At 40.9% G+C, this 25,320-nt stretch overlaps 1 protein-coding gene across 1 annotated transcript; it reads right to left on the reverse strand.

The window, feature by feature from the left end:
• Window positions 1-760: 760 nt before the first annotated feature.
• On the reverse strand, window positions 761-24,709 carry NAF1 (nuclear assembly factor 1 ribonucleoprotein). Its single transcript, XM_020809932.3, has 8 exons — window positions 23,980-24,709; window positions 14,795-14,930; window positions 13,014-13,110; window positions 9,164-9,246; window positions 6,698-6,858; window positions 3,564-3,615; window positions 2,847-2,940; window positions 761-1,727 (listed from the first exon to the last, which is right to left on the reverse strand). Exons 1-8 carry the CDS (start codon window positions 24,633-24,635, stop codon window positions 1,276-1,278), a joined length of 1,731 nt encoding a protein of 576 aa, XP_020665591.3. The 5' UTR covers window positions 24,636-24,709; the 3' UTR covers window positions 761-1,275.
• Window positions 24,710-25,320: the final 611 nt, after the last annotated feature.

A 25,320-nucleotide genomic window follows, 5' to 3' on the forward strand; every position in this document is an offset into this window, starting at 1 on the left:
ATTCATAGGAAAATAGAAATTTCAGATATTTTGGTAGTTTCTTTAAAAACAGCACAATAGCACCAAATGACTCATTCCGAATCTTCTGAAAGCCGCTAATTTAGGATAGATGCTTTCTCTTCTCTAAGTGCAGCACTTGCCTGAAGTATCTTGCTGTGTTACCCCAACTCCCACCCCTTCCAAAACAAAAATCTACTGTTTCTGTTCATGTTAAATATAATTTCCACTTTTCTGTTTGGAAGGGAGCTTCTGTCATTAATACAGATAGCTGCAGAACCACTGTATGACTGCAGAGATCACAAAGAATTTTAAACTAGCAATTACTTAAGATATAATTTGAACAAAGAATTCTCCATTTTACATAATATGAAAAGATGGCAAGTGAACCTGAATATTTGATTTCTCCCTTGAACAGTTATATTCGGGCACTTAAGTTTTCATGCAAAATTTTCAGCTACAGAAACCCAATAAAAATTCTACCAGTAGTCTTCAAGTAGTGACACAGCCTTCTTCAGTGAACTCACGGGACAAAATTAAACCTTACTATGGTTAAATATATTCATAATGCAGCAGAGAGGAAAAAATCAAGCTGTTTTATCCCACTATAATTCTCTTTGTCACTTATTCATAAAAGTGAACTAATCATACAAATACCACCCAACTGCAGTTTGATTGATAAGCAAAGCAGTCTACTGATTTAAAACCAGAGTATCAAACATAGTCACGGAACCTGGTAGGATTAAGAACTGCTTAGACTTGGTGTGACTGCACAATTTTATTTTATGAACTGGTATTTGGTTATATATAACAGTGAACATATGATCTGAAAGTTCAATATAGTATACATTCTTTGTGCATACTAGTTTCATCCACAGATCCACACATAGTTTTTTATTGTTATTACACTGCATAGTATTTAAATCTGTTACTGCAGAAACAGTATAGAAACCTACACAATATCTAGTAAGTAAAATAATAGAAGTCTGAAGTAAAAATATAGCCATATCCAAATATTTCAATAAGATTTAAGTATGCCTTCAAAAAATTAAGGCATTAGCTATTTTCTTACCAGTTTTCAAAAAGGATGCATACATGAATTTCAATTTTTCAATCCTCATTTAAAAGATCTACCTTTATACACAAACTAGAACTCTGAATTTATTCATAACCATTCCATCCACTCTTCCAGCTCTGTTAGAAAATATAACCATATACAGTGTCCAGGTAGGAAGTCTGACATTTTCAGGGTCGCTGAAAGAATTCAGGTACTGCTTGCTAAGGAGGATTCATACTCTTAGAAGAAGTAGCAGCAGATGGAGGTGGAGGTGGAAGTGGAGGAGGTGGCGGCGGCGGCAGAGACAGCAATGAGAACAATGGATCATATATATTCTGAGAGCATCCACGAGACCATCCCCAAGTTACAGGTGGGGGTGGAGGTGGAAAATTCGCTTCATTATTAACAGTTTCAAAAGATGGGGGAGGAAAGGAATACTGATGTCTCCACGAACTGTCCTGCCTCCGCTGCTGATAAAAACTTGAAGGCTTCTTAGGTTCAGTGTAATCAGGGTAGTGTTGTGGAGTCCTTGCTGGGTGTCTAAAAAAACGTGGAGGAACAGATGACTGTGGAAATCTTCCCCTTGAAAACCTGGGGTTAGGTTCTCCCCTACAGTATCCACCAAAATAATCTGAAGGATGTTGTCTGGGCTGACAATTACTTCCATTTTCATCTGAGGAACAAAGGGGGAGGACAGAGAAAGATTAATGCTACTAGATTGTTTACAAATGCATAGAAACCAGTGTTGCTGTCTTCAGTGAGGATGCGATTGGAAGATATATTAGTGCATAAGCTGTTCTGCACTAGAGTTCCACCAAATGTAGCCTGCCACATGTTTGTTCATTTATTTCTGTCTTTCCTGCATCTGCCAGGACAGCTGAGTGGAAATCATGTTATCATAGGAAAATGGAAATTGGAAGGCTATTGGAAAGGTAGGAATGAAATGAAGAGTTGTATTTGATAGTTTACACTGGAACATTAAACAAAATATTTGAGTATATGCAACTGTCTTGGACAAGGCTTTAAGTACTTCCATCTGTTTGTTCAACATTACCTTGGAACTTTTCAAGGAAAGGAAAAAACATACTGAGCTCAAAGAGATAAAAGTTGTAATCAGTCATACTGGTCTGGAAATTGAGTCATGGCAACTGGACTTCTTTCTTATTAGGTTGAAACATTTCGCTACTCATCCAAGTAGCTTCTTCAGTTTGGATAAGTAGCAAAACATTTCAACCTAATAAGAAAGAAGTCCAGTTGCCATGACTTAGCTTCCGGATAACCTCACCTGGATGACTGAAAATCTTCACAGATTCAGTCATACTGATATTCAGCTTCTAGATCATTAGCCATTTAGTCTGCTGCAGTAAAAACAAACAGTCCTGTGATATATTCAAGATTAGCAATTATATTATGCCATGTGCTCTCATGGACATTGCCCACTGCATCTGATAAACTGGACAGATAATCACTACAGGAATGGGGGACATAGGAGGAGTCTCCCTGAAGAGTGGAAAAGCATTGCAAGTACACTCAGGAATCCTCTGAGCAATGGCATACAGCCAACCAATCCTTCACTTCCAGAAGTACTGGACTGTAAATTCGCTAGATCTCCTTTTTCTACAAATAGTCTAATCATCTTAACATTTTAATTTCTTTTTAATTTTACCTATATTTCACATACATCCATAATTTTAAATTGTGCAACACTCTGATACAAATAAAGAAAAAAGACTAATTGGTCTTTTAACTTTTCATACTTTGAGGGCCAACATAGACAATAGCAGCTACTTACTATAATCTTGTCTGAACTTCTTTCTTCTTATATTCTGAGATTTTTTCTGCTGCTTTGCTGCTCTCTCTTTTTCATCATCACTAAAATCTAAAACCTAGATCAGAACATCTAAGTTAAAACTGGAAAATGACTTTGAGAAACAGCAATACTTCAATTTTACCAGCGAGCACAGTAAGAAATATCAGAATACCTGATGGTTCAGTCACACACTGGCAGGTTTGGGATACTGGGTGGCATCCACCATCATACTGGTTGAAGAGGCTATTGGAATGGAAATTTCCCACTCCCACCTTCTCCCACCAACCTACTGAAAATGGTACTAAAGGTTAAGGGACCATCCTGCATAGGATGGACTGTGTATCAGAAGACTTAGAGGGGAAAAGGGATCCCTCTAAATCAGATGGTACTATTGTCTGCAGATGGAATTACAGTCACTGGAACTACCTGCTCCAGAGATCCCCTTTCCCCCTCAACTCTGTATGCCATAGAGAACCATTCTAAAGGGTTCCCCAACTCTCCTGTGTACGTTTCAGACGGTTCCAAGAGCTGCTGGACAAAACTATAGTGATGATTTATTCATGTTCCTAAGTGAAACACCACAGATGCATGTTAAGAAATGTTTTCTGTAATATTCGCTCAAATACTGAGATGCATTTTAAATCAGAACCACTTAAAACTGTTCAAATGTAAAATCAGAACTCAAAGGATGTGACTTACCTCAGGAGGAGGCTCTTCATCATTCTTCCATGATGCATCAGATCCTCTCTCTCTAAAAGACAAGACAAGAGGTTTTTTAAAAAAAAGAATCTACAGGCTAAACAATATTAGGTTAAGTAACTACAGTGGTGCCTCGCAGAATGGTCGCTCCGTAGAGTGACGAATCCGCGCAATGGTGCCGTTTTTGCGATCGCAAAAGCGATCGCAAAACGGCACCTAGATAGGGCACAATTCACAGAGCAAAGGTCGGTAAGCGGTTCGCTTACCGACCTTTGCTCTGCGACCCGCCGATCAGCTGGTTGGTGGGTCCAAAATGGCCACCGTGCGACCCCAAAATGGCCACGCGCAGCGTTTTTGCACCCTTGGTAAGCGAGGGGAGGGTGCGAAAATGCTGCCGGAACAGCCGAAATGGCTGCGCGCAGCGTTTTCGTGCCCTCCCCTCGCTTACCAAGGGCGCGAAAACGCTGCGGCCGGCCATTTCGGCTGTTCCGGCGGCCATTTTGGACCCGCCGGACAGCTGATCGCAGCTATTTTCGCACCCTCATTCAGCGAGGGGACGGCGCGAAAATGGCCGCCCGCCGCCCGGAAGCATTGTTGAACGGTGAGTATTCAGCCCAATTGGAACGCATTAAACACTGTTTAATGCGTTCCAATTGGTTTTCTTGCCCCGTTCAACGATGCTTTCACACAGCGAGGGTTAATCCGGAACGGATTAACCTCGCTGTGCGAGGCACCACTGTACTGTGTATTCAAGAGATCCTTAAAAAAATACAGTGGTGCCTCGCTTAACAGCCGCTCCATTTAGCGATGAAATCGCTTAGTGATGACTTTTTCGGAGCGTTTTTTCGCTTTGTTTAGCGATGGTCCCTATGGGCGATTTTCGCTTAGCAATGGTTGGGACCATGCTTCCCATAGCGATTAAATTTTGCGTCCCGTTTCGCTTAACGATGGTTTAAGCAGCCTCATGTTTGCTGTTTTTTAAATGTTTTTCTGTTATTTATAACGTTAAAGTTTACTGTTTAAAATGTTTGAAATCATAGAGTGCACTTAATAAACCCTTTGTTAACCAAATTTGACTTTGTTCCGACTCTTTTTAAATTTGTTGTTGTATTTTTCCCCCATTGAGATGCACTGAATAGGTTTCAATGCATTTCAATTGGGGAACCGCATTTCGCTTAGCGATGTTTCCTATGGTGATTTTCGCTTAAGGACGACAATTTGTTCCTATTGGAACGGATTATCCGGTTTTCAATGCATTTCAATGGGAAACTGTGTTTCGCTTAGTGATGAAATCACTTAGCAGCGATTTTTCAGAACAAATTAACATCGCTAAGCGAGGCACCACTTTAAACTACAAAGCCCAATACAAGGTACAGTTCTCAACATCACCACAAGGATTAAGATCCCTAAGAACCTGTTAGGAACTTACGGTTCTAAGAGGCCCTCCTATTTAAAAGGTGAAACACAGTTCTTGGAGGGTTCCAAAAGACTACCTCATATTTTTATGTGAAATATTTTAAAGCCAGAAGCAAGGGAGTCTGATGAGTCTCCAAAAATAGTCTCAGAGGGCCATATGGGGCCCTAGGGTTGCCTTTTTCCCTCACCTGATATAAATATTTTATGACAGTGGTTCTCTGTGTGTCACAGGATGTCAGATCTGTCAAGTTTGAATAAGGTCTTAAAGCTTTCACACAGGCTATAGAAGTATATAAGGAATAGCACATGAGATGAAGCTGACAGGCAAGACACTGAACACTAGAGAAATAGGACTTTTAAAAACCTTTAAGCAATTTTTAAACATGGCTTTACTCATTTCTAAACTTTAGCCATCCTGAAACTTAGCAGTTAGAAAATGAGCGATAAATTAACAATTATTAAAGCCCCTTCTCAGAATATCTGAAATATATTCAAATTCCTAGGAGTAAGGAATGTAAGACATTTGTTAAATCTGCACTGTGTCAAAATGAAGCAAAGAGGTTTACATTAAATTCAAGCACACAATAATCATATCAAGTCTACTCTAACTCACATTTAAATCAAGACAAATTAGGACTTCTAGAGAAGTAGGTTGTGAGTTTAAAGCCTATGCATCTAAATGAATATTTGCACTTTACAAATCGTCAAAGCACTAATGAACCAATGTTAATCAGAAACTTGTAACATCAACTCTCTCTAGAAGAATAGATTTTAACTGAAACAATCAGGGTATGATCCAGCATGAACCAAAGCCCAGCGCTTCCCGCAAAAGCATCCTACAGGCCTCAAGGCCCTACCTATCTCCCACATTCTATGCACCATGAAATTACTAAGGGAGAAAATGCAGTAATGAGGCATCTGTATGAAAGAAAGTGCATACAGATGCCTCATTCCTTGCAATAATCCCTTGTGCTTTCTCTGCACATGCCTGTGTGCATGTGAGCTGTGGGTAAAGATAAACTCTGGACTGTCCCGATGATAAATGAAATCCCTGGCACACAGATAGGGTATGGCTCTCCAGACATTGTCACACTGCAACCCTCATCAGTCCTAGACCACACATACAAAGGCAGGGGATCATGTGAACTGCAATCCAATAATATCTGGAGGGCTCCATCTCTGCTATAAACAAAACCACAAGGTTAATGTGATGAAGTGTTTAAGTAAGGAAAGGGCGATTGAAAACACAGCAACACTTCAATGATTCCATATTGAAATTTCCTCTTTATTTCAGATTGGTTTAGTTATCTTTTCAGGGGAAGACACACAGTTTAAACTTCTGAATGTATTCCTTCAGTGTGGTTAAAATTGTTCATGAAAAAAAAAATAAAACAGATTAGGATACTTATGTTTGGAGATGGCTTTAAGAGCAAATGAAATTGACATCAGGTCAAATACATAAGCTTTCCATATCATATCACAGGTGAAATGAGGGAATTTTCAGAAAAGTAGAAAGCAACCAACTACAATGATAATTAGTCTTTTAAGAGGCAAGTATTGCTTACATACAGGAGTATATAAATATCAAGGGATAATTTTAAGGTGTATCTAGGCAAGTTGGAAAGCTTAATAAATATATCTTTCTAAGCAATGTGGTTCTAATTCTGAAAGAACTTAATTTTTCAAGTAAAAAATACATTTGAAGATATAATACTTACTGTTTTAATTTTTCAGGAAATATATACTGGGTGAAGCTCTCAACTGATGGAGCAAAGTATACAGCATCATGTATTTTAATACCTTTAGATTCAATATGCTCAGGACTGTTAAACTGCAGTACATAAAATGGATGAGATACAGGACCAAATACCTCAAAGACCTGCAAAATAATGGATATTGTAGCTTTAAAAAACAAAGTGTTTTCTATAATTACAAGATTGACAGCAAGTGAACTGAGGCAGGAACATAAAATGGCTTTTAAGCATTTTTTGTCAAAATTCTGAAACACAGCTTCAAATGTAATAGTCCTGGAACTACTCCAGGAAATTTTTTATTTTTATTTTTAAAGGATGTGAGTACTCTTCCAATAAAGAACTGAATAATGCTAAAGATAAGGAAGAGATTTTAAAAACATAGGCCAGATTCCTGTTGGTGATTTACAAATGCATAAGTTAAATTGTGTAACTCTTTTAATTGTGACTTATACCAGTAGGTGCATGTCTCTTACACAATCAGATATGTACACTGTAATGTCTGACACTTCACTGGCTGTTAGCAATTTACTGCTATGTTATGTACTGTAGTTTAGCCCAGAGGTCCCCTACCCCCCAGTCCACAACCCAGCAGCAATCTGTAGCCTATCCAGGACCAGGCCGTGGACACAAATCTCCTAACCCCCTGCAAGTGCCCCCCCATGAGCACCGTTGCATACATGTGCACGTGCAAGTTCCGCCCCCTGCAGATATGCCACACACACCCCCACTGGTCCGCACCTGGGAAAAGGTTGGGGACCGCCGATTTAACCTATATATACATAAAACACCCACAAGATTCCAGCCAGTGTGAAAAGAATACATTTACAAAAAGAGTTCAGATGCAGTTACAGGAGATAAAAAGGCAGGTCCACCTATTTATAAAACTTATATAAAGAATGGTGCAACCAACCACACATCTGATTGTGTCACACAGTACTAGTGCCGTACTTGCCAGGTATTTAAAGTAGACATGGGGATGACTATTTTTTTAAAAAATCAGGATATTCAAGGAATATCCCTGATTCGTCAGATATTTGTTGCTCATATTCTTGGGGCCCAGAGACCCCAACAAATAGGAAGCAACAAATATAACACTTTTATGTCCCTTTGTTCCCTATCTGCTTATGCCCCTGCAGATCAGTTGTTTCTCAGGGGCATAAGCAGAGAGGGATTTTCCCTTTGGGCAGCTTGCAAAACCCTGCCCAAACAGAATCCCAACCCTGGGGTTGGGGGATGGCTTGGTTCCCCTTTGCTCCTCTTCCTATACCCACATGGCATAGGAAGAGGGAAAGGATCAAAGCGATCCCCAAGCCCCGCTGCCTTTGTAAAGATAGTGGAGCTGCGGGATGCCTTGGGTTCCACTTTCCTCCTCTTCCTATCCCCCTGCGGGTGCATAGGAAGAGGAAAATGGGACCCAAGCCATCCCACAGCCCCGCTGCCTTTGCAAAGACAGAGGGGGTTGGGGGATCGCTTGGGTCCCCCTTTGCTCCTCTTCCTATACCCCAGAGGGAATAGAAAGAGGAGTGTAGCCTGTCAAAAGTGATCCCCCATCCCCGCTGTCTTTGCAAAGGCAGCAGGGGTGGGAGATTGCTTGGGTCCCCCTTTTCTCCTCTTCCTATGCTCAAGTGAGGATAGGAAGAGGAGCATAGATTGACCTAACCGATCCCTCAGTCCCACTGTCTTTGCAAATACAGTGAAGATGGGGGATAACTTGGGTCCCCATTCCCTCCTCTTCCTATGCCATGGCATGGATAGGGAGAGAAGCCTGTCAGAAGCGATCCCTCATCCCTGCTATCTTTGCAAAGTCAGCGAGGCTGGGGGATCGCTTTGATTCCTTTCCTCCTCTTCCTATGCCTCACAGCATAGGAAGGCTGTGGGGGCTGGGGCTTTTTTTAGATGGCCCAAGGGGTCTACTCTAAGATACTGTCCAACTGACCCATATGAGTCAAGAAGCATACAGGCAGAAAGCCACACAACAATCACGTGGACCTGTCAGAACTGCTGGTAAGAGTGTTATGAAACATCTACAACCAGAGATGTCCATCTGAACTCTGATCTTGTTTCTCTCTCTTCTTTCCTAAAGCGGACTAATTAAAAGTGTATGTCTCTTGTTAAGTAGTTATACTACTTTGTTAGTCAGAAATAACTTAAGGCTTACTTATTTCACTGGATCTACTCTAGATAGGGCTAATATTGGATTTAACCCTTTCTCAGCATGCCTATTGAACTGATACATTGATTTGGTTATCTTCCAAAAAATGTACCCTGTAAAATACATATAAAAGTAATACCTTTATGCTAGTAACATTTTAAATTTTCATTTGCCATTCAGAAGTACTCACAACACCAGCAACAATGAGTAAAAATATGCAGACTGTACCATGCACAGAGCACAAACAGGCAAAGACTGCATGGAAGTGATTTGCTTACCTTTCCTATTGAATGATGATCATCTTTGAAAAACACAGTATCTTCATTCACAGGTGGAAGTCCCTTCTCTGACTCTATTATTACTAAAAGTGAAACATTAAAAATGCTGAAAAAAATTTACAAATTCAAAAGAAAACTAAAGGAAACTAGTTATTCTTGTGATCATTCTATGACAAAGATATGTAAATATATGCCAAGAACATATTCAACTTCCTCACAAAAATGAACACAAAAGTGTAGACACACAACAATTGGGCAACTCAAAGATGAGGTCTGTCACTTTCATTCAGCCTCCCCACATTTTCCTCCTATAATTTCAACAGTGGTGGCAATGAAACATACAAGGATTTCACAACCAGCCAGATTTTATGACTTATACCATTTCCAATTCCCTGGATGAGAAAAAGATCAGCAAGCAGGAGGCATATTGAAATGACTCCCTACAGCAAACAGCAACTTATCACAGAAGTGCTGATGCCAGAACCTCTCTGAAGGTACTCCTGTGGTAAAGCTGACAGAAAACTACTGTTAGCCTGCCATTATAATCTGCCAGTTTCTATTCTTGCTTTTCATTTATTTGTTGTTTCAAATTAGGAAGCTCAATTGTTTTATAAAATTGTAGTCACCTTTATCAGAAATTACTAGATGCCTATCAGACTGTGATAACTCTCCATTAAGGATGGCATAGACCGAGGAGAGTATAATTAAAGGTCAAGAAAAGCTATTATAACACTTTATTAAATAATTAGGTACCAATCCAATTAATGGGAAATAATATTAAACTGAACTGTAATCAACCTTGCCTACGTAATGTATATTGTTCTCACAGACATCCCTTTCAATACCTGAAATTATACTTACTTAACACTATTAAAAATGACTCAATTTTCAAAGAAACACAAACACATAATGAAAATATTTCAAGGACTATTTCATAAAAATGTAAATTGCTCTTAATTATCCAGCAAAAGTTTAACATTCACTATTGGGAAAGCAAGAAGATGTGCTTGTAACATTTGTCAATACAATTATTCCCTGAAAGAAAATCATTAAAGGCAGCATAATATCCAATATTTTACATGCTAAGTATAATACAAGCTGTATAGTACAATTAATATAAAAAGGAGGTAGTCTAATTTCACCATTCCTAGAGCTGCATAAGGTAAGATCATCCTATAGTGTGTCTAAGGTAGCATTATGGTACACAGTGACTGCATATATGGGCAGCAAACCACTCTTACCAACCGCATGCTACCCAAGTACCTAATGTCCAAGGTATCTGTGAAGATTCTCAGTCATCCAGGTGAGGTTATTTGGAAGCTGATTCATGGCAACTAGACTGCTTTCCAATTAGGTTGAAATGTTTTGCTACTCGTCCAAGTAGCTTCTTCAATCTAAGGAGAGTTGGTAGGAGATCCCTGATATATCCTCCACATTGGTTTCACTTCCCCCTGGTCTGAATAGGCTCCTTAGATGGACAAAGGACTTGGGGGGGTTGAGTAAAAATCCCACTTCTGCAGTCCTCCTCCACCCATTGTCATCGGTTGTTAACAGTCATTAACAGTGGTCTTTCTCATGTGTGGTCCTGATCTTTCTGGGGACTGATGAAAGGACAGCATGTTTAGTGGCTGTTTGGTTTCTCCAATACAGAGCTCCAAACACTCCTCTTTGCACTGGACCACATATACTATAGTGTTCCTGTTCTGTTCGAGTGTCCAGTCTTTTGGGTGGACAAGTCTTCTGCCTTATGGTTTTTGTGGGTTTGGAGTGCACTGGTATGTGGTGTTTGCCAAAAATCGTTTTGAGCTTTTCAGACACACCTGCCATGTAAGGAATGCCTAGGTTCTTCCATTGCCAAGGTTCTCAAACTGTTCCATTGTCCTGCTGGCTTAGGACACTGCCTTGTTAAAGGCCCATTTTGGATATCCACAGGCCTTAAGAGCTGTCTTCAGATGCCCATCTTCCTTCTTCTTGGCCTCTGTATAGAGGTGAGGATGTTTCTTGCTCTGTGCTTTAACATCCTGATGACCCCTAGTTTGTGTTGCAATGGGTGATGAGAATCAAAGCGCAGGTATTGATAAGTGTGTGTAGGTTTTCTGTGGATTTCTATTCCTAAACTGCCATTGGATCCTATGATAACTGCACAGTCCAGGAAAGCCAGCTAGTTAGTTGTCTGTGGTGTCTTCCCTGGTGATATTGCTGTTTGGGTCCACTATGTTTATGTACGACCAGGCTGTATATTGTCCCCCAGCTTATTTAATTTATATACAGAATACATCATGCGAAAGGCCAGGCTGGAGGAATCTCAAGCCGGAATTAAGATTGCCAGAAGAAATATCAACAACCTCAGATATGCAGGTGATACCACTCTGATGGCAGTGAGGAGGAATTAAAGAACCTCTTAATGAGGGTGAAAGAGGAGAGTGCAAAAAATGGCCTGAAGCTCAACCTCAACCTCAGTCACTTGTCTCATCACCTCCTGGCAAATAGAAGGGGAAGATATGGAGGCAGTGACAGAGTTTACTTTCTTGGGCTACGTGATCACTGCAGATGGTGACAGCAGCCACGAAATTAAAAGATGCCTGCTTCTTGGGAGAGAAGTAATGACAAACCTCAACAGCATCTCAAAAAGCAGAGACATCACCTTGCTGATAAAAGTCAGCATAGCCAAAGCTATGGTTTTTCCTGTAGTGATGTATAGAAGTGAGGGCTGGACCACAAAGGAAGCTGATCGCCGAAGAATTGATGCTTTTGAATTATGGTGCTGCAGGGGACTCTTGAGAGTCCCCTGGACTGCAAGGAGAACAAACCTATCCACTTTGCAGGAAATCAACCCTGAGTGCTCACTGGAAGGACAGATCCTGAAGCTGAGGCTCAAATACTTTGGCTATCTCATGAGAAGACTCCCTGGAAAAGACCCTGATGTTGGTGGGGCTTTCAAGCCCTTTTAATCCCCACTGACATCAGGCCTGGAAAAGGCTTCAAGTGGCCAAAACGTGAAATAATAAAACAGGAAGGGATTGTGTGTGGATTTTTTTTAAAAAAAATTCTGATAGGAATACATTGCTGCCTCGCATTATGAGCGCTCCGTTTTACAATGAAATCACTTTACGTTGAAGGTTTTGCGATCGCAAAACGATATTTCCTATGGGGGAATTTCGCTTTGCGATGATCGGTTCCCTGCTTCGGGAACCGATTCTCACAAAGCGATGATTTTCGTCCAGCTGATTGACTGTTTCAAAATGGCCACCGGGTAAAAAACATGGCTCCCCACTCTTTTCTGGGATGGATTTCTCGCTGCACAGGCAGCGAAAATGGCCACGCTATGGAGGATCTTCGCTGGAAGGTGAGTTTCAAGCCCCTAGGAACGCATTAATCGGGTTTTAATGCATTTCTATGGGCTTTTAAATTTCGCATTACGTTTTCGTTCTACAGCGATTTTGCTGGAACGAATTAACGTCGTAATGCAAGGCACCACTGTACTCTGAACCTTCTCTGCTGTCTTGCTTCTTCAGCTTAATTGTTCTGCTTGTAGCCCACATTCAGCATCTCTTCTAATGGAATTTTGAAAATAATTTATTTTTTAAAAAATAATTTAATTATAGCTTATGTCAGCAATAAAACCTGTGTAACACCAACTGTATTATGAATAACACTCTTTCCATGCAATGACTGATTAAACCTGAGACAGATCAGTTAAGAGAGAAGCAGGAAGTCTCTAATAACTGAAACAGGATTTTAGCCTTGTATCATACTGGTCCAAAAGGCAGATAGAGACCAATTAACTGTATGAACAAGATGATGTTTTTTTTTGGGGGGGGGGGGAAGACAACATAGACATCTTGATTACCTTGGTGCTCAATGATGCTGGAAACCTTTCCAAAAGGCATTAGCTCAACAGATTCAGGCAGAATTATTGTCAACTCTTCAATATTTGGTGAATCCTTCTGGATAAATAGTTTTCAAAAGATGTTCATGTTAAAGTACAAATACTACTACAGTACTGCACATTCTGAATAATCTATACATAACTGTGTGGACGCACACACATTATACCCACAAGAAGGCAGTGTACAAGAAGAGTTATTCAAGGAGTCTTTCCCTCCAGTCTCCACAACTGGAAGACCTTGTGCAACCATAGTATGATCTTACCATAAACATAAAGATGTGGGATACAGAGAAGGGAAAATAGGTGCACAATATGTGGCTTAACACTTACCAACATTAAATGTAGAACTCCAAAAGATCAAAATAGAAAAGAAGAGAGACAGTTGATACTGAGATAAATTGAGTCCTCTCAGCCTTGTTTATTCCAAAGATGAAATGACTACATAAAAGTGCCTCACAGGCCCTTTCTGGCAAAAGAAAAGCTGTTCAGCCAGCTTATTCAACAATAGGGAAAGCATGTAAAATAAAGACAGGAAACTAAGTAAAGCTATATATTTACCATTACAGTGGTGCCTCACAAGATGAAAAACCTGCAAGATGAATGTTTTTTTCAATCGCTGTGGTGCCTCGCAAGACGGCTTCTTCTATGGCCGTGCTTCACAAGACAAATGGTTTTCACAAGACCAATGCCTCGCAAGATGGAAACTGCTTTTTGCAAGATGAAAATTTCGTAAGACAGCACTACTCGCGGAACGAATTATTTTCGTCTTGCGAGGCACCACTGTACTTCCACTTTATGGAAACAGTAATGTAGTTGAAGGTACAACCAAATGTTATAAAGAAGAAACATCATTCATTCATTGCTATGACTCAACTTCCAGATACCTCACCTGGATAACTGAGAATCTTCACAGATATATCATTCACAAAGCAATGCTCTCCTTCTCCTTTGAATATACAAGTTAAACTGAGACTTCCACTCACATATTCTCATCTGCCAAGTGCTTACTGGGGTGTGCTCTTTCATGTTTCTGGACTGCAACTCTTACAATTCCCCAGGAAAAATTCTGTGAACAATACCTCATAAACACAAATTTGCAGATGTCTACATCCCCACAGACCCAAGAAGGCCTTTCATGTTATTTACTGGTCAGCCAATCACCCCTACCATTGCTGACAAGGAACCAGAATATTATAGGTGTGGAGTTATCATCTGGCTGCCCACTTGGCTCTATAAAGGACACCTCTCCTCTATAAGAACTACAACTCCCAGGAAGCACCACAGCAAAAATGGGTGAGTGAGACAAAATTATGCCATAATGAGGTGTAAATAAGAAACCTTCTTAGGAAGAGGCTGAAATCTAGACATCTGCATGTTTGTGGCGTGCAACTTCCAAAATTCTTCCTGGGGAATTCTTGGAGCTGTAATCCAAAACACAAAAGACAACACCCTAGTGTATATTCTCATGGCTATTTACACTTACAATTTCTCCAATCAGTCTCTAAAAGCGAAGTAAAAAGTGCTGAGAGGAAAACTGCTGTGGCACAGGAAATTGCAAGAAATGATAAACAAACATGGGAGTATGTAAGTACTCCTCATTTCCACCATACATCCCTTGCTAAATATTGCTCTCCAAATATTCCCATTATCTTGGCAGAACCAGAACTGAACCATTCAAGAAAATATCTAAACCTGCCCCATGATAGCAAAAAATAATAAAAAAAATTCTCAGGTATACTTACTTCAGTTGATTCACCTTTTTTCCTAGTATTGCCAGAGTTCTTTTCTTTCTTACACTGTTGTTCATCATCTTCAGACAACGATGGAAGACAGGAGGAAGAGGAGGAGACAGAGGATGAACTGTCTGTATCTGTATCACTGCACAAGAGTGAAATTTTATTTCTCAAATTGTGTTCTCTCACAGTGTTCAAACAATTCTCTGGGAAGACATTTTTTTCAGTGTATGTCTGAGAAAAGATTTATTACAACAGTAATTGTAGAGCCTTGCTAGCTTGCTAAACACCATGCTAGCTCATAAGTGGAGAGAGGCTGATGTTGTACAATTTATATATATATTAGGGCAGATCATATGTATTTGGAGCTTAAGAGACACTTTAGATCAGCTATTCTTAACCTGTCTTTGGCCAAAGTCATAGACACAATATAAAAGAGATATAGGCCAAATCAAGATTATATAAATCATGTTACAAACCTTATAAGCTGGTGTGCAAAGAATTGTTTCCAGTCCATGGCCTCCATCAACTGTGTCAGAGCCCTCTAGGGGACCATATGGCCCCCACTGAGAATGGCTGCTTTAGATTATGGGGAAGAATATGTCTCCACTCTCTAAAATTGTGGGGGGTGAGGTCACCTCTCAGTCTTGGAAAGGCTAAAAAAGGAACAAGCTAACTTTTCTGAGCTTCTCCACTGCTACCTTGCACTTTAATAAGCTCTTTCAAGGCTCAGTGCAGAGCAAGTCTAAGAAGAACTCCTTTTCAAACTCGAGAGTGTGTCAAGAAATTAAAATACAAAGAAGAACAGGAGAAGGAATTCATCTTAGAGCAGGCCTGTATGAGAAAAATTGTATGCTGGTAGCACTTGTAATTTTCTGCCCCAGTAACAAGAGGGAAATCACCTGTGGTTTGTCTTCTGGGAATCGAACCTGGGAATCAAGCACAGACTAGCACTGTGCTAATTAAAATGCAGCTCCAGTTGGGAAGATGTGTGTGTGTGCGCGCGCGGGCGCATGAGGTATTGCTTGTACTTATGCATCTCTGAAAAAGGATGAGACCTGATTGGCTAAAAGTGTAGAAGTGCCTGGAAGTTAAGATTAATATATAAAAAGGGCAACAATACACTAGAGAGTTAGCTTGCTCATTTCTATGCTCAGCTGCTATGCTGTCATGCCACTGTAGTGAAATGTGTGCTGTGCAGGCTCTGAACCTAGGACATATTTTACTCTACAATGTCAGTATCAGGTACAGTGGGGTCTTGACTTGAGAACTTAATCCGTATTGGAAGGCGGTTCTCAAGTCAAAAAGTTCTCAGGTCAAATCTGCATTTCCCATAGGAATGCATTGAAAACCATTTGATCCGTATCTGCTCTTTTCCGTCCATAGAAACTAATGGGAAGCTGCTATTCTGCCTTCGACCACTAGAGGGGGATATTTTGTTTCTTTTTTTCTTAGGTCAAGAAAGGTTCAGGGAAGGCAGGGAAAATACAGTCCAGGCAGGACAGTACCAGGCAGTCTGAAGACTGTCTCCCAATCCACTCTCTAAACACTGGGAGGAGTAAGGAAGCAGACAGGCACCCTTTTCACTGGCCAACAGTTAACTGAAAGTTCAAATTTTGCACTTTCCCTGCCTCCCACGTGGTTTTTTTCAGTTCTTAACTCAAATCTAAGTATGTAAGTCAAGTCAATATTTTCCTATGAGAGTGGTTCTTAAGTCAAAATGTTCTTAACTCAAGCCGTTCTTAAGTCAAGACCCCACTGTAGAGTGCTAGCTTTATTGTTTGTTATTATTGTGATTTCCTGCTTTTCCCCAAACCTCTTGATGCTATAGGTTTTATGCCTTTTTGTCTTTTTAGAACTTTGATTTATTTTTGCCTTTTTCCTATTCTCAATAAACACAAAATCCTACATTGTACCTGGTCACTGAGGTACTAAACTAAATCCATCTTTTCCTCCTCAACTACTTATCAGAGAAAGTGTTTGAGTTTAAGTATGGATGGTCCCAGTGACCTATCTCACAAGGCTGGTATGTTTATAAAGTTACTTTGTGGATTTTTGCTTTCTATTTAACATAGCCAAGTCAGAGCTAGACTGTAGCATGATGGAAGCTAAGTGTCCTGTTGGTGAGTGACTGTTTGGGCCAGTTTTAGGGCTGGGTCACCAGGCATTACCAAAAATGTTATGGTATGAGACTGGGCCGGCCACACATATATTCAGGAGTCATTTGAAAGGGGATGGATTATCAGAGAGAGATCTCAAAAATGCAGGACACAGAGATGCTGTGAGAAGGAACAAAAACCCACCAAAAAGGAGGAGAGTGAGCCATCCCCTCAAACACCTATCATGAAGGGTTATGAAACAGTCTATACACTACTGCCAGCAGTTGAACAGTTAGAGATACAAGAGAAAAAGAGTATGAAAATGACGGGAAAAGCGGAGGCACCAATAGAAGAGACTTTTCTAGTGGCAGAGATGGAGGGATATATAAAAGAACGGATAGATTGTGGGCAAGAGGTAGAGGAGGAGGAGGAGGAAATAAAACAGAATGAGCTGAAGGGGGAGGGGATATCGGTAAGATGGGTGGGTGGATGGAAATAGAGGATCCCTGGACCAAAGAGAAAGCTAAGATGAAATTACCGCTAGAGGAGAGAGAGAGAAGACAATAATAAAGTAAAATAAATCCATTAGACAGTAAAAAGGATAGAAGAAGAGAAGAGATTCATACAGGAGAGGGCATGGGGGAATCACGGTCCAGTTAAAAGAGACTGAACATGTAGAATGGACCGTTTATGAGTACCCAAAGGAGGAAGATCGCTGGAAGAAGGGAGGCCAGACTGGAATGAATCCCCACCAGTAGCACCTACTGAAGTGGAATACACATTTTGTGTATTCATATGCCCCAGTTTCACAAAGCCCATCAGGAAACCAACCGATCAAGAGCGTTTTGGGGTGAACCCTCATTGGTGAAACCATTCTTCACATCTGGGTTTAAAGGCAGTTTGGATTATGCACTAGTTAGAAGGGCCCATTGGTCCTACAGAAATAATTATTCATGACACTCAATTGGAAGTTAATAAAAAGTTTGAGCAAGCAGAAGAAGTGTCACCCTTTATTGGGGGGATGAAAGAAAGGAGTGCCAAACGTGAACCCACACAGATGGCAAACAAAAAATCCAAAAAAAGTGCTACTACTGCAAAGGCTGGACCTTGTTGTGAAGTTGTTTTTGTTGAAAAGAAAGACAAAACATGTATAATATGTACAATAATACTCTTAAAATCAAGTGACATGCAAAATCTTGTATCTAAAATACTGAAAAATACAGAACTCCACTTCAAGCCCAAATGACTTTTTTTCAAAGTAAGAACAAAAATTATAACTTCTGGTAGCAGAACCAGTGTGAAACTGAAGATTGTTTACTTCATTTTAATACAACTGTATTCTGCAACAGCCTCCAAACAGAACAGAATGGATTACTTAGCATCACCTGCCAAAGGAGATAAATGAAGCAAAGATCTTGCATAATTTGCAATTTCACTGAATTTTAAGAAGTCAAAGATCAGATGATCCACTCTACATTAAAATCTGATGACTCAGGTAGTAATAACAACAACAGAATAGTAAATACTTCTTATTACACTAATGAAACAAAAAGGATGAGTTCTTTGCTATGCCAGAGGCCACCAACAGAAGGACTGCTGGGACATCCCAGATTAAGAATGCAAGACAATTTCAATGGTCATGCATTCTGTAAAAGTGAGAACACCAATACCTTGGAGGAATTTGACCTTTTTCAAATTTTTATTATAGTGTAATGCCTTATACTGGCACAAATAGGAGCAAAGGCTTAGAAAGAAAGGAACATTCATGGGTACATTCAATCATGAAACAGGACTATTTACAATTCCATTCTCCCTGCAAGACAGGAATCACGTGGGAATCAGGAAACATTCCTTCCAATTGATTGCACAGTCTGCTCTATTAAGGCAATGGATAGGTCTAATCCTAACCCTACCACAACCTTTACAGACAGGTACTGAAGGTGGTCTTCAGGACTGCCTTTGCTGAAAGTGTCATTAAGAAAGCACAAATGTCTTCAGAGGCTGAGGGAAACATATGAACAGTCCTGGGGATAATTAACACTATGCCAAGTTGCCACCTCCCAATTAATACTGTTACTTTCATGTAATCTTTGGATGCCATTAACTGAATAGCATGTGAAACTTGAGACTCAAACTGAGAAAGAACTTAGGGTCCTTTCAAAGAACAATGAATACTCAGAATAATCTATATTAATCTGGAAGTTGAATCATGCCAACTGGACTTCTTTCTTGTTAGGTTGAAACGTTTCACTACTCATCCAAGTAGCTTCTTCAGTCAGAATGAGGAAGCTACTTGGATGAGTAGTGAAACATTTCAACCTAACAAGAAGTCCAGTTGCCATGATTCAACTTCCAGATAACCATATCTGGATGATTGAGAATCTTCACAGAAATTCCTATTATCAGAAATTTTTTGTCACTAACAATTTTTCTTTCTGATTTGAAAACTCAAAAATAAGTACCTTCTCATGCCATTAAACACTCAAAATTATCATAACCCCTCATTGTTAAATACATAAGCAGCATGTGGGGCCAACAATGCAGTTTATGGCAAGGATATCAGACAATGGGCAGTAAGATCTGAAACTCAAAATCACATGCTTCCCTAGCACAGAATTACTACCTCATCCAACATGCTAACATGAATTCCCCTGAAAGGTAGAACATTATAAACTAAAGAAATATGTTCCATCTGCATAGCTTTTAAGCCTATAGTTCTTCTAAGTGCAAAGATATACCACACCATGTCATTAATACCTGCTGAAATCTCAGTCACACAAAACCAAAACAAAATAAAAAGCAAAGCAAAAGAATACGGTAGTACCTTAAAAACTAACTTTTACATTTCAGTGTAAGCTTCTGGGGTTGAATCCATTTTATCAGACATGTTAAATAGAGGGAAACACAAGTATATGTGCATGTAGGCAGGCACAATTAAACATCTACATGAAATTACTGGGAGAGATTGTTCAGAGTTTTGGGGTTCGGTGTCACCAGTATGCGGATGACACTCAATTCTATCTATCTATCCTTGCCATTTAAATCTAAGAAAACTGTTGTGGCTCTAGATCATTGTTTGGCACCAGTAATGGACTGGATGAGGGTAAATCAACTGAAACTTAATCCAGACAGTACAGAGGTGCTCTTGGTCAGTCAAAAGGCAGATCAAGGAACAGGGATGCAACATGGGCTGGATGGGGTTACACTTCCTGAAAACACAAGTGTGCAGCTTGGGTGTGCTCCTGAATTCATCTCTGAGCCTGGATGCCCAGTCTTCCGCACAGGCCAAGAATGAATTTGCAACCACTTGATAGATCTGATCTGGCCACTGTGACGCCTTAGTTACATCCAAGCTGGATTACTGTAACACGCTTTATGTGGGGCTGCCAACGGAGTCAGGAAATTTCAATGAGTCTAAAACTCTTCAAATTCCATTATGAGCCTGACTGGATATTAAGATCATCAGAAAAGGCCTTCCTCTTGGTTCCGCTACCTTCACAGGTGCATTTGACTGGGGATACAGGAGAGGGTCTTCTCTGCTGCCACTCCCAGACATTGGAACTCCCTTCCACAGGGCCAGAGTGGCCTTATCTTTGCTGTCCTTCCACAAGCAGGCAGATCTTTCTTTTCAGGCAAGCTTTCCCCTGAGTGAGTGAATGGCTGCCTGAATGAGATATTTTGATGGACTGTTATGCCTTACTGCTTTGAATGTGTTTTTAGTATTGCTTTTGTTTACCATTTCTCTGGGTGGTACTTGTTTGTTCTTTAATGTTTGTATATTTATTCTTTTTAGCTTTAATTATTGTCTTTCAATGACATAACCCATTTTGGGTCCTTTTTAAGGAGAAAAATGGGATAAAATTATTTTAAATACATAACTATTGATACAAATTATCAACTGAGGTAATCCCAACTGCATGTACTGAATAGCTTTAACTCGTCTAGCATGAAAGCAACATAAAGTTTCTTGTAGGGCCAATCTCTTGCAGGAGTGGTTGACTGTTTTAGTGGTCTAATAGTGAGATCACTCACCCTTGCCTATGGATAGTCCAATCCATCTCTGTATCTGTTGTGTAGCCTGTTGTGTGTTAATCTCAAATAGCTACTAGCATACAACACACTACACAACATGAATACAGTTTTGCATTTTGTTTTTGACTATCCTCACAGACTAACATGATTCCTACTTTGAAATCTGTAACATCAAAGTGTGACTGAGATTTCCAGCACAAAAATGCTAAAATACCAATGCTCTGTGTAGCTCTTTCCTCCATTACAATATCTGAAAATTCATGCTAAAACAAGATACACAAGTACTAGTAAGTCTCACACTAATGTAACATGGATTTCAAACTTGCAGTTTCCTTATCTTTCAGCTTAAAACATAAAGAGCACAAAGAGCTCTATTCACAGCAGTCCACATTACAAAGTGAAAATAAGGTTTACAAGCAGATACATATAACCTCAAATACACGTGCAGTATTTTTCTCTAACCTATTAAAAACTATTTTGTTATTTTAATATAAAATAGTTATGTTAAAATAACATAAAATAAGAGAAAAGTTCTATGCTTTGGTAACAAACAAGCAAAACTTTGATAGGAAATATATGTGAAAATATAATTTGAAAATCATCTGTACTCTTTTGCTCTGTTTCTCAATCACCTGTTGGAGAACTACAAACATTACACAAAGAGCTTCTGTGGAGTTCAGGGCTTCCTTTAGCAAGAAAACTTAGAAAGGTCCAAGAGAACTTAGAAAGGTTACAGTTGTGTTCAAAATTATTCAACCCCCAATGCTGTAAAGGGGTTTAGGGACTATAGTGTACATTTGGAATTGTATTCAGAATGAAATCCTACAAGGACGTTTTAAAGAACCAAATGCAACTAAAATAACATCAATTGTTTATGTAATACAGTAGTAAATGTTTCTTTTGTGGTTTCTTCATTGCCACAATTATTCAACCCCTTAAAGACTACCACTCTGAAGAAGAGAGGTTCATTCAGGTGTTTTCGATCAGGTATTGAAAACACCTGTGGATGTCACCGAGCACCAATCAAGCATAATAAGCACCAATTAGGCAGCTTTAAAATGACTGTGATACTCAGCTCCTTCTAGACATTTACTGGTGTGGTTACAAACATGGTGAAGTCAAGAGAATGGTCCAGGAAGACAAGAGAAGAGGTGATTTGTCTTCACAGGAAGGGCAATGACTATAAGAAGATTGCAAAGAAGTTAAACATACCAAGAGACACCATAGGAAGCATCATTCGCAAATTCAAGGCAAAGGGCACTGTTGAAATGCTACCTGGTCGTGGAAGAAAGAAGATGCTGACTTCGACTGCTGTGCGCTACCTAAAGCGTAGAGTGGTGAAAAGTCCCCGTGTGACTGCTGAGGAACTGAAAAAAGATTTGACAGATGTGGGTATAGACGTTTCAGCTCAGACAATAAGGCGCACACTGCGTAATGAAGGTCTCCATGCCAGAACCCCCAAGTCTCCCAAGAATAAGAAGAGTCGACTGCAGTATGCCAAAAGTCATGTGGGCAAACCACAAAAGTTGTGGGATAGTGTTCTGTGGACTGATGAAACAAAATTAGAACTGTTTGGGCCCATGGATCAACGCTATGTTTGGAGGAGGAAGAACAAGGCATATGACGAAAAGAACACCTTGCCTACTGTGAAGCATGGCGGAGGGTCAATAATGCTTTGGGGCTGTTTTGCTTCTGCAGGTACAGGGAAGCTTCAGCGTGTACAAGGTACCATGAATTCTCTTCAGTACCAGGAGATATTGGATGAAAATGTGATGCAGTCCGTCACACACCTGAGGCTTGGGAGACGTTGGACCTTTCAACAGGACAATGATCCCAAGCATACCTCCAAGTCCACTAGAGCATGGTTGCAGAGGAAAGGCTGGAACATTTTGGAGTGGCCATCGCAGTCACCAGACTTAAATCCGATTGAGAACCTCTGGTGGGACTTAAAGAAAGCAGTTGCAGTGCGCAAGCCTAAGAATTTGACTGAACTGGAGGCTTTTGCCCATGAAGAATGGGCGAAGATACCCGTAGAGCGCTGCAAGACACTTGTGTCAAGCTATGCTTCATGTTTAAAAGCTGTTATAACTGTAAAAGGATGTTGTACTAAGTACTAAGATTGAATGTCACTTGGGGGTTGAATAAAAACTAATAATGATGTGAGCACAGAAAAGACATTTGTGGTTATTTCATTATAAACTTAAGGTTATATTTCTCTGACCTACAAGTGCCTCTTTCATGTAAATGTAAGCAAGATGACTGAATGATCAAAATCAATGTCAAAATGGCCAAAACATTCAATTTCAGTGGGGGTTGAATAATTTTGAACACAACTGTACTTTTTTAGACTCTCAGAAGAAAGATTCTAACTCTGGGAGTTCTAGCCCAAAAATGCTATAGTCAGGCAATCTAAGGGCCTTGAAAGTTAAGCAAAATACCAAATTCCAGGGTGCTACATTTGTTGGTTTCTTCATTCTATCAATTTATATATGGCTGCATTAGTGTAAGCACAACAATGGGCAGTTTACACAGAATTAAAACGTATAACCCTAGTACCCTACAACAACAAAAAAATACAAAATACTAAAAAACTCTGTTATTCTGACATTTTGAATAACCAAGCATTTGGCTCACTGATTTTCCTACCGTTACCAACAAGCCAACATAGTCATACATCCCCGTGAAAAACTGCTGGATAGCTCAGTAGTTTAGGTATTATCAGGCTGCAGAGCCAGAGACCGGGAGTTGGATTCCCCCGTGCATCCCTGACAGGGGCTGGACTCGATGATCCCTAGGATCCCTTCCAGCTCTGCAATTCTAAGACTCCTCTGCCAACAGTCAGCAAATCGTAAAATCCCAAGCCTAGAATTACGTTTTAAGAGAGACAACTTCAAGAAATAAACCGTTCGTTTACACAGCACTTCTGAGGTTTACATACCTTGCCTGCTAACTAAACGCTTCCAGCGCGCCGTATAAAACCCAAGCAAACTTCAGAGAAAGGAGTGGGGCAGAGACGCGGAAGTCCCTTCCTCGAGAAACTGAAGGGATGCCAAGGCTACCCACCTTTCGGACTCGGATTCAGATTCGGAAGAAGAAGCAGTGCTGCCGCTGCTTCCCACGGCCGACTCCTCCGTCTCCTTCCCTGGGGCCGCCGGAACCGCCTCCGGCAACTTTTCACTGGTCTGTGAGGCGGACTTTCCCGCCAACTCCCCCTGAGTAAGATCTCCGTCCGAAACCAGAAGGGAAGAGGAGCCGCCACAGGAGTTCGGAGGTGGTGGCGGCAGCTCCTCTTTGACCTCTTGCGCTCCTCCCGCCGGCGTCTCCGGGCCTCCCTCACCAAACCCGGGAACTGGCTCTACTCCCGCTCCAGAGTTCAAAGCCGGCCACGTCCAGCCCCGCTCCGAGGAGGAGCGGCGGCTGCCCAAAAGGGGCGGCTCCTCTTCCATCGCAGCGTCTCCTGACCCGAGGAGGGGGAGTCGTTCCTGCCCGTCGCCCCCGTGAAGGGCGGCCTCCGGCAACGTGGGAAGCCCCTCAGGAGTCGATGCCGCGGAGCGACCCTCAGGAGGAGGACACGAGGCCCCTTCCTCCCGGGCCAGTCCTGGCGGGCAGGTCCCCTCACAAGCGACTTTGAGGGTCTGGAGGTGCTCCAAGACTTTCAGCCCCGTAAGGCCGACGTCGCCCTGAAGCGGGGCGCCCGACACCCCCTCCATTTCATCCATCTCGCCCGCACGCGGCAACCGAAAGCCGCTCACAAAACACGGCAACACGAGCGCCGACGACGCCACTTCCGGTCCCGTGACCCTTCCAAAGGCCAGAGCACATGCGCAGGGACCTGGCTCACTTCCGGGTACTTCATTCTTCTTCAGCGCGCAGGTGCTAACGTCGCAGTCACCCTTTGCCCCGCCTCCTTCGTTTTATATGCAGTATATGTATCGTTCGAGACAGACACGCATACACACATTCTCACTCACTCTCTTTTTATCGGCTGTATGTTGCTTTCTACTCGTATTCAAAAGAATATCGTGGCCTTTAGATAAGATAAGAGATGAAAAATAAATAAGAGGGAGAACAGTAGAAAAATAGCTTTTCAAATAGCGAGTGAACACCAAAGGATAGAAGTTATATCAGTGTATCTATACAACACAGTAACAGCAGTGTTGATATTTGATACCGCTTTAAATGCCACAGTGTTATCTAATTGAGTTAACGAGTTTTGTAATTTGGGAAGAATTTAGACCTATGTCATAGTTCTTTAGGGCTCTCCGTAGGAGAATGCTATGCACTTGATGAAACTAGAAATCCAGAATTATGTAGGGTGGGAGCCATGGCTGTTCAAGTACACCAGTGGTTCTTAACGTGGGCGATAATGCCCCCCAGGGGGTGATTTCTTTTTTCAGGGGGGCG

Source organism: Pogona vitticeps, chromosome 5 (assembly GCF_051106095.1).
Source record: "Pogona vitticeps strain Pit_001003342236 chromosome 5, PviZW2.1, whole genome shotgun sequence".
Lineage (NCBI taxonomy): Eukaryota > Metazoa > Chordata > Lepidosauria > Squamata > Agamidae > Pogona > Pogona vitticeps.

What these genes read in the sequence shown, in the direction of transcription:
- NAF1 (XM_020809932.3), bottom strand. Translation starts at nt 24,635, where the DNA reads ATGGATGAAATGGAGGGGGTGTCGGGCGCCCCGCTTCAGGGCGACGTC. An exon ending in TCTGAATCCGAGTCCGAAAG is followed by an intron (nt 14,931 to 23,979) that starts GTGGGTAGCCTT and finishes ACTCTTGTGCAG; the next exon opens with TGATACAGATACAGACAGTT. An exon ending in ATGAAGAGCCTCCTCCTGAG is followed by an intron (nt 2,941 to 3,563) that starts GTAAGTCACATC and finishes GTTCTGATCTAG; the next exon opens with GTTTTAGATTTTAGTGATGA.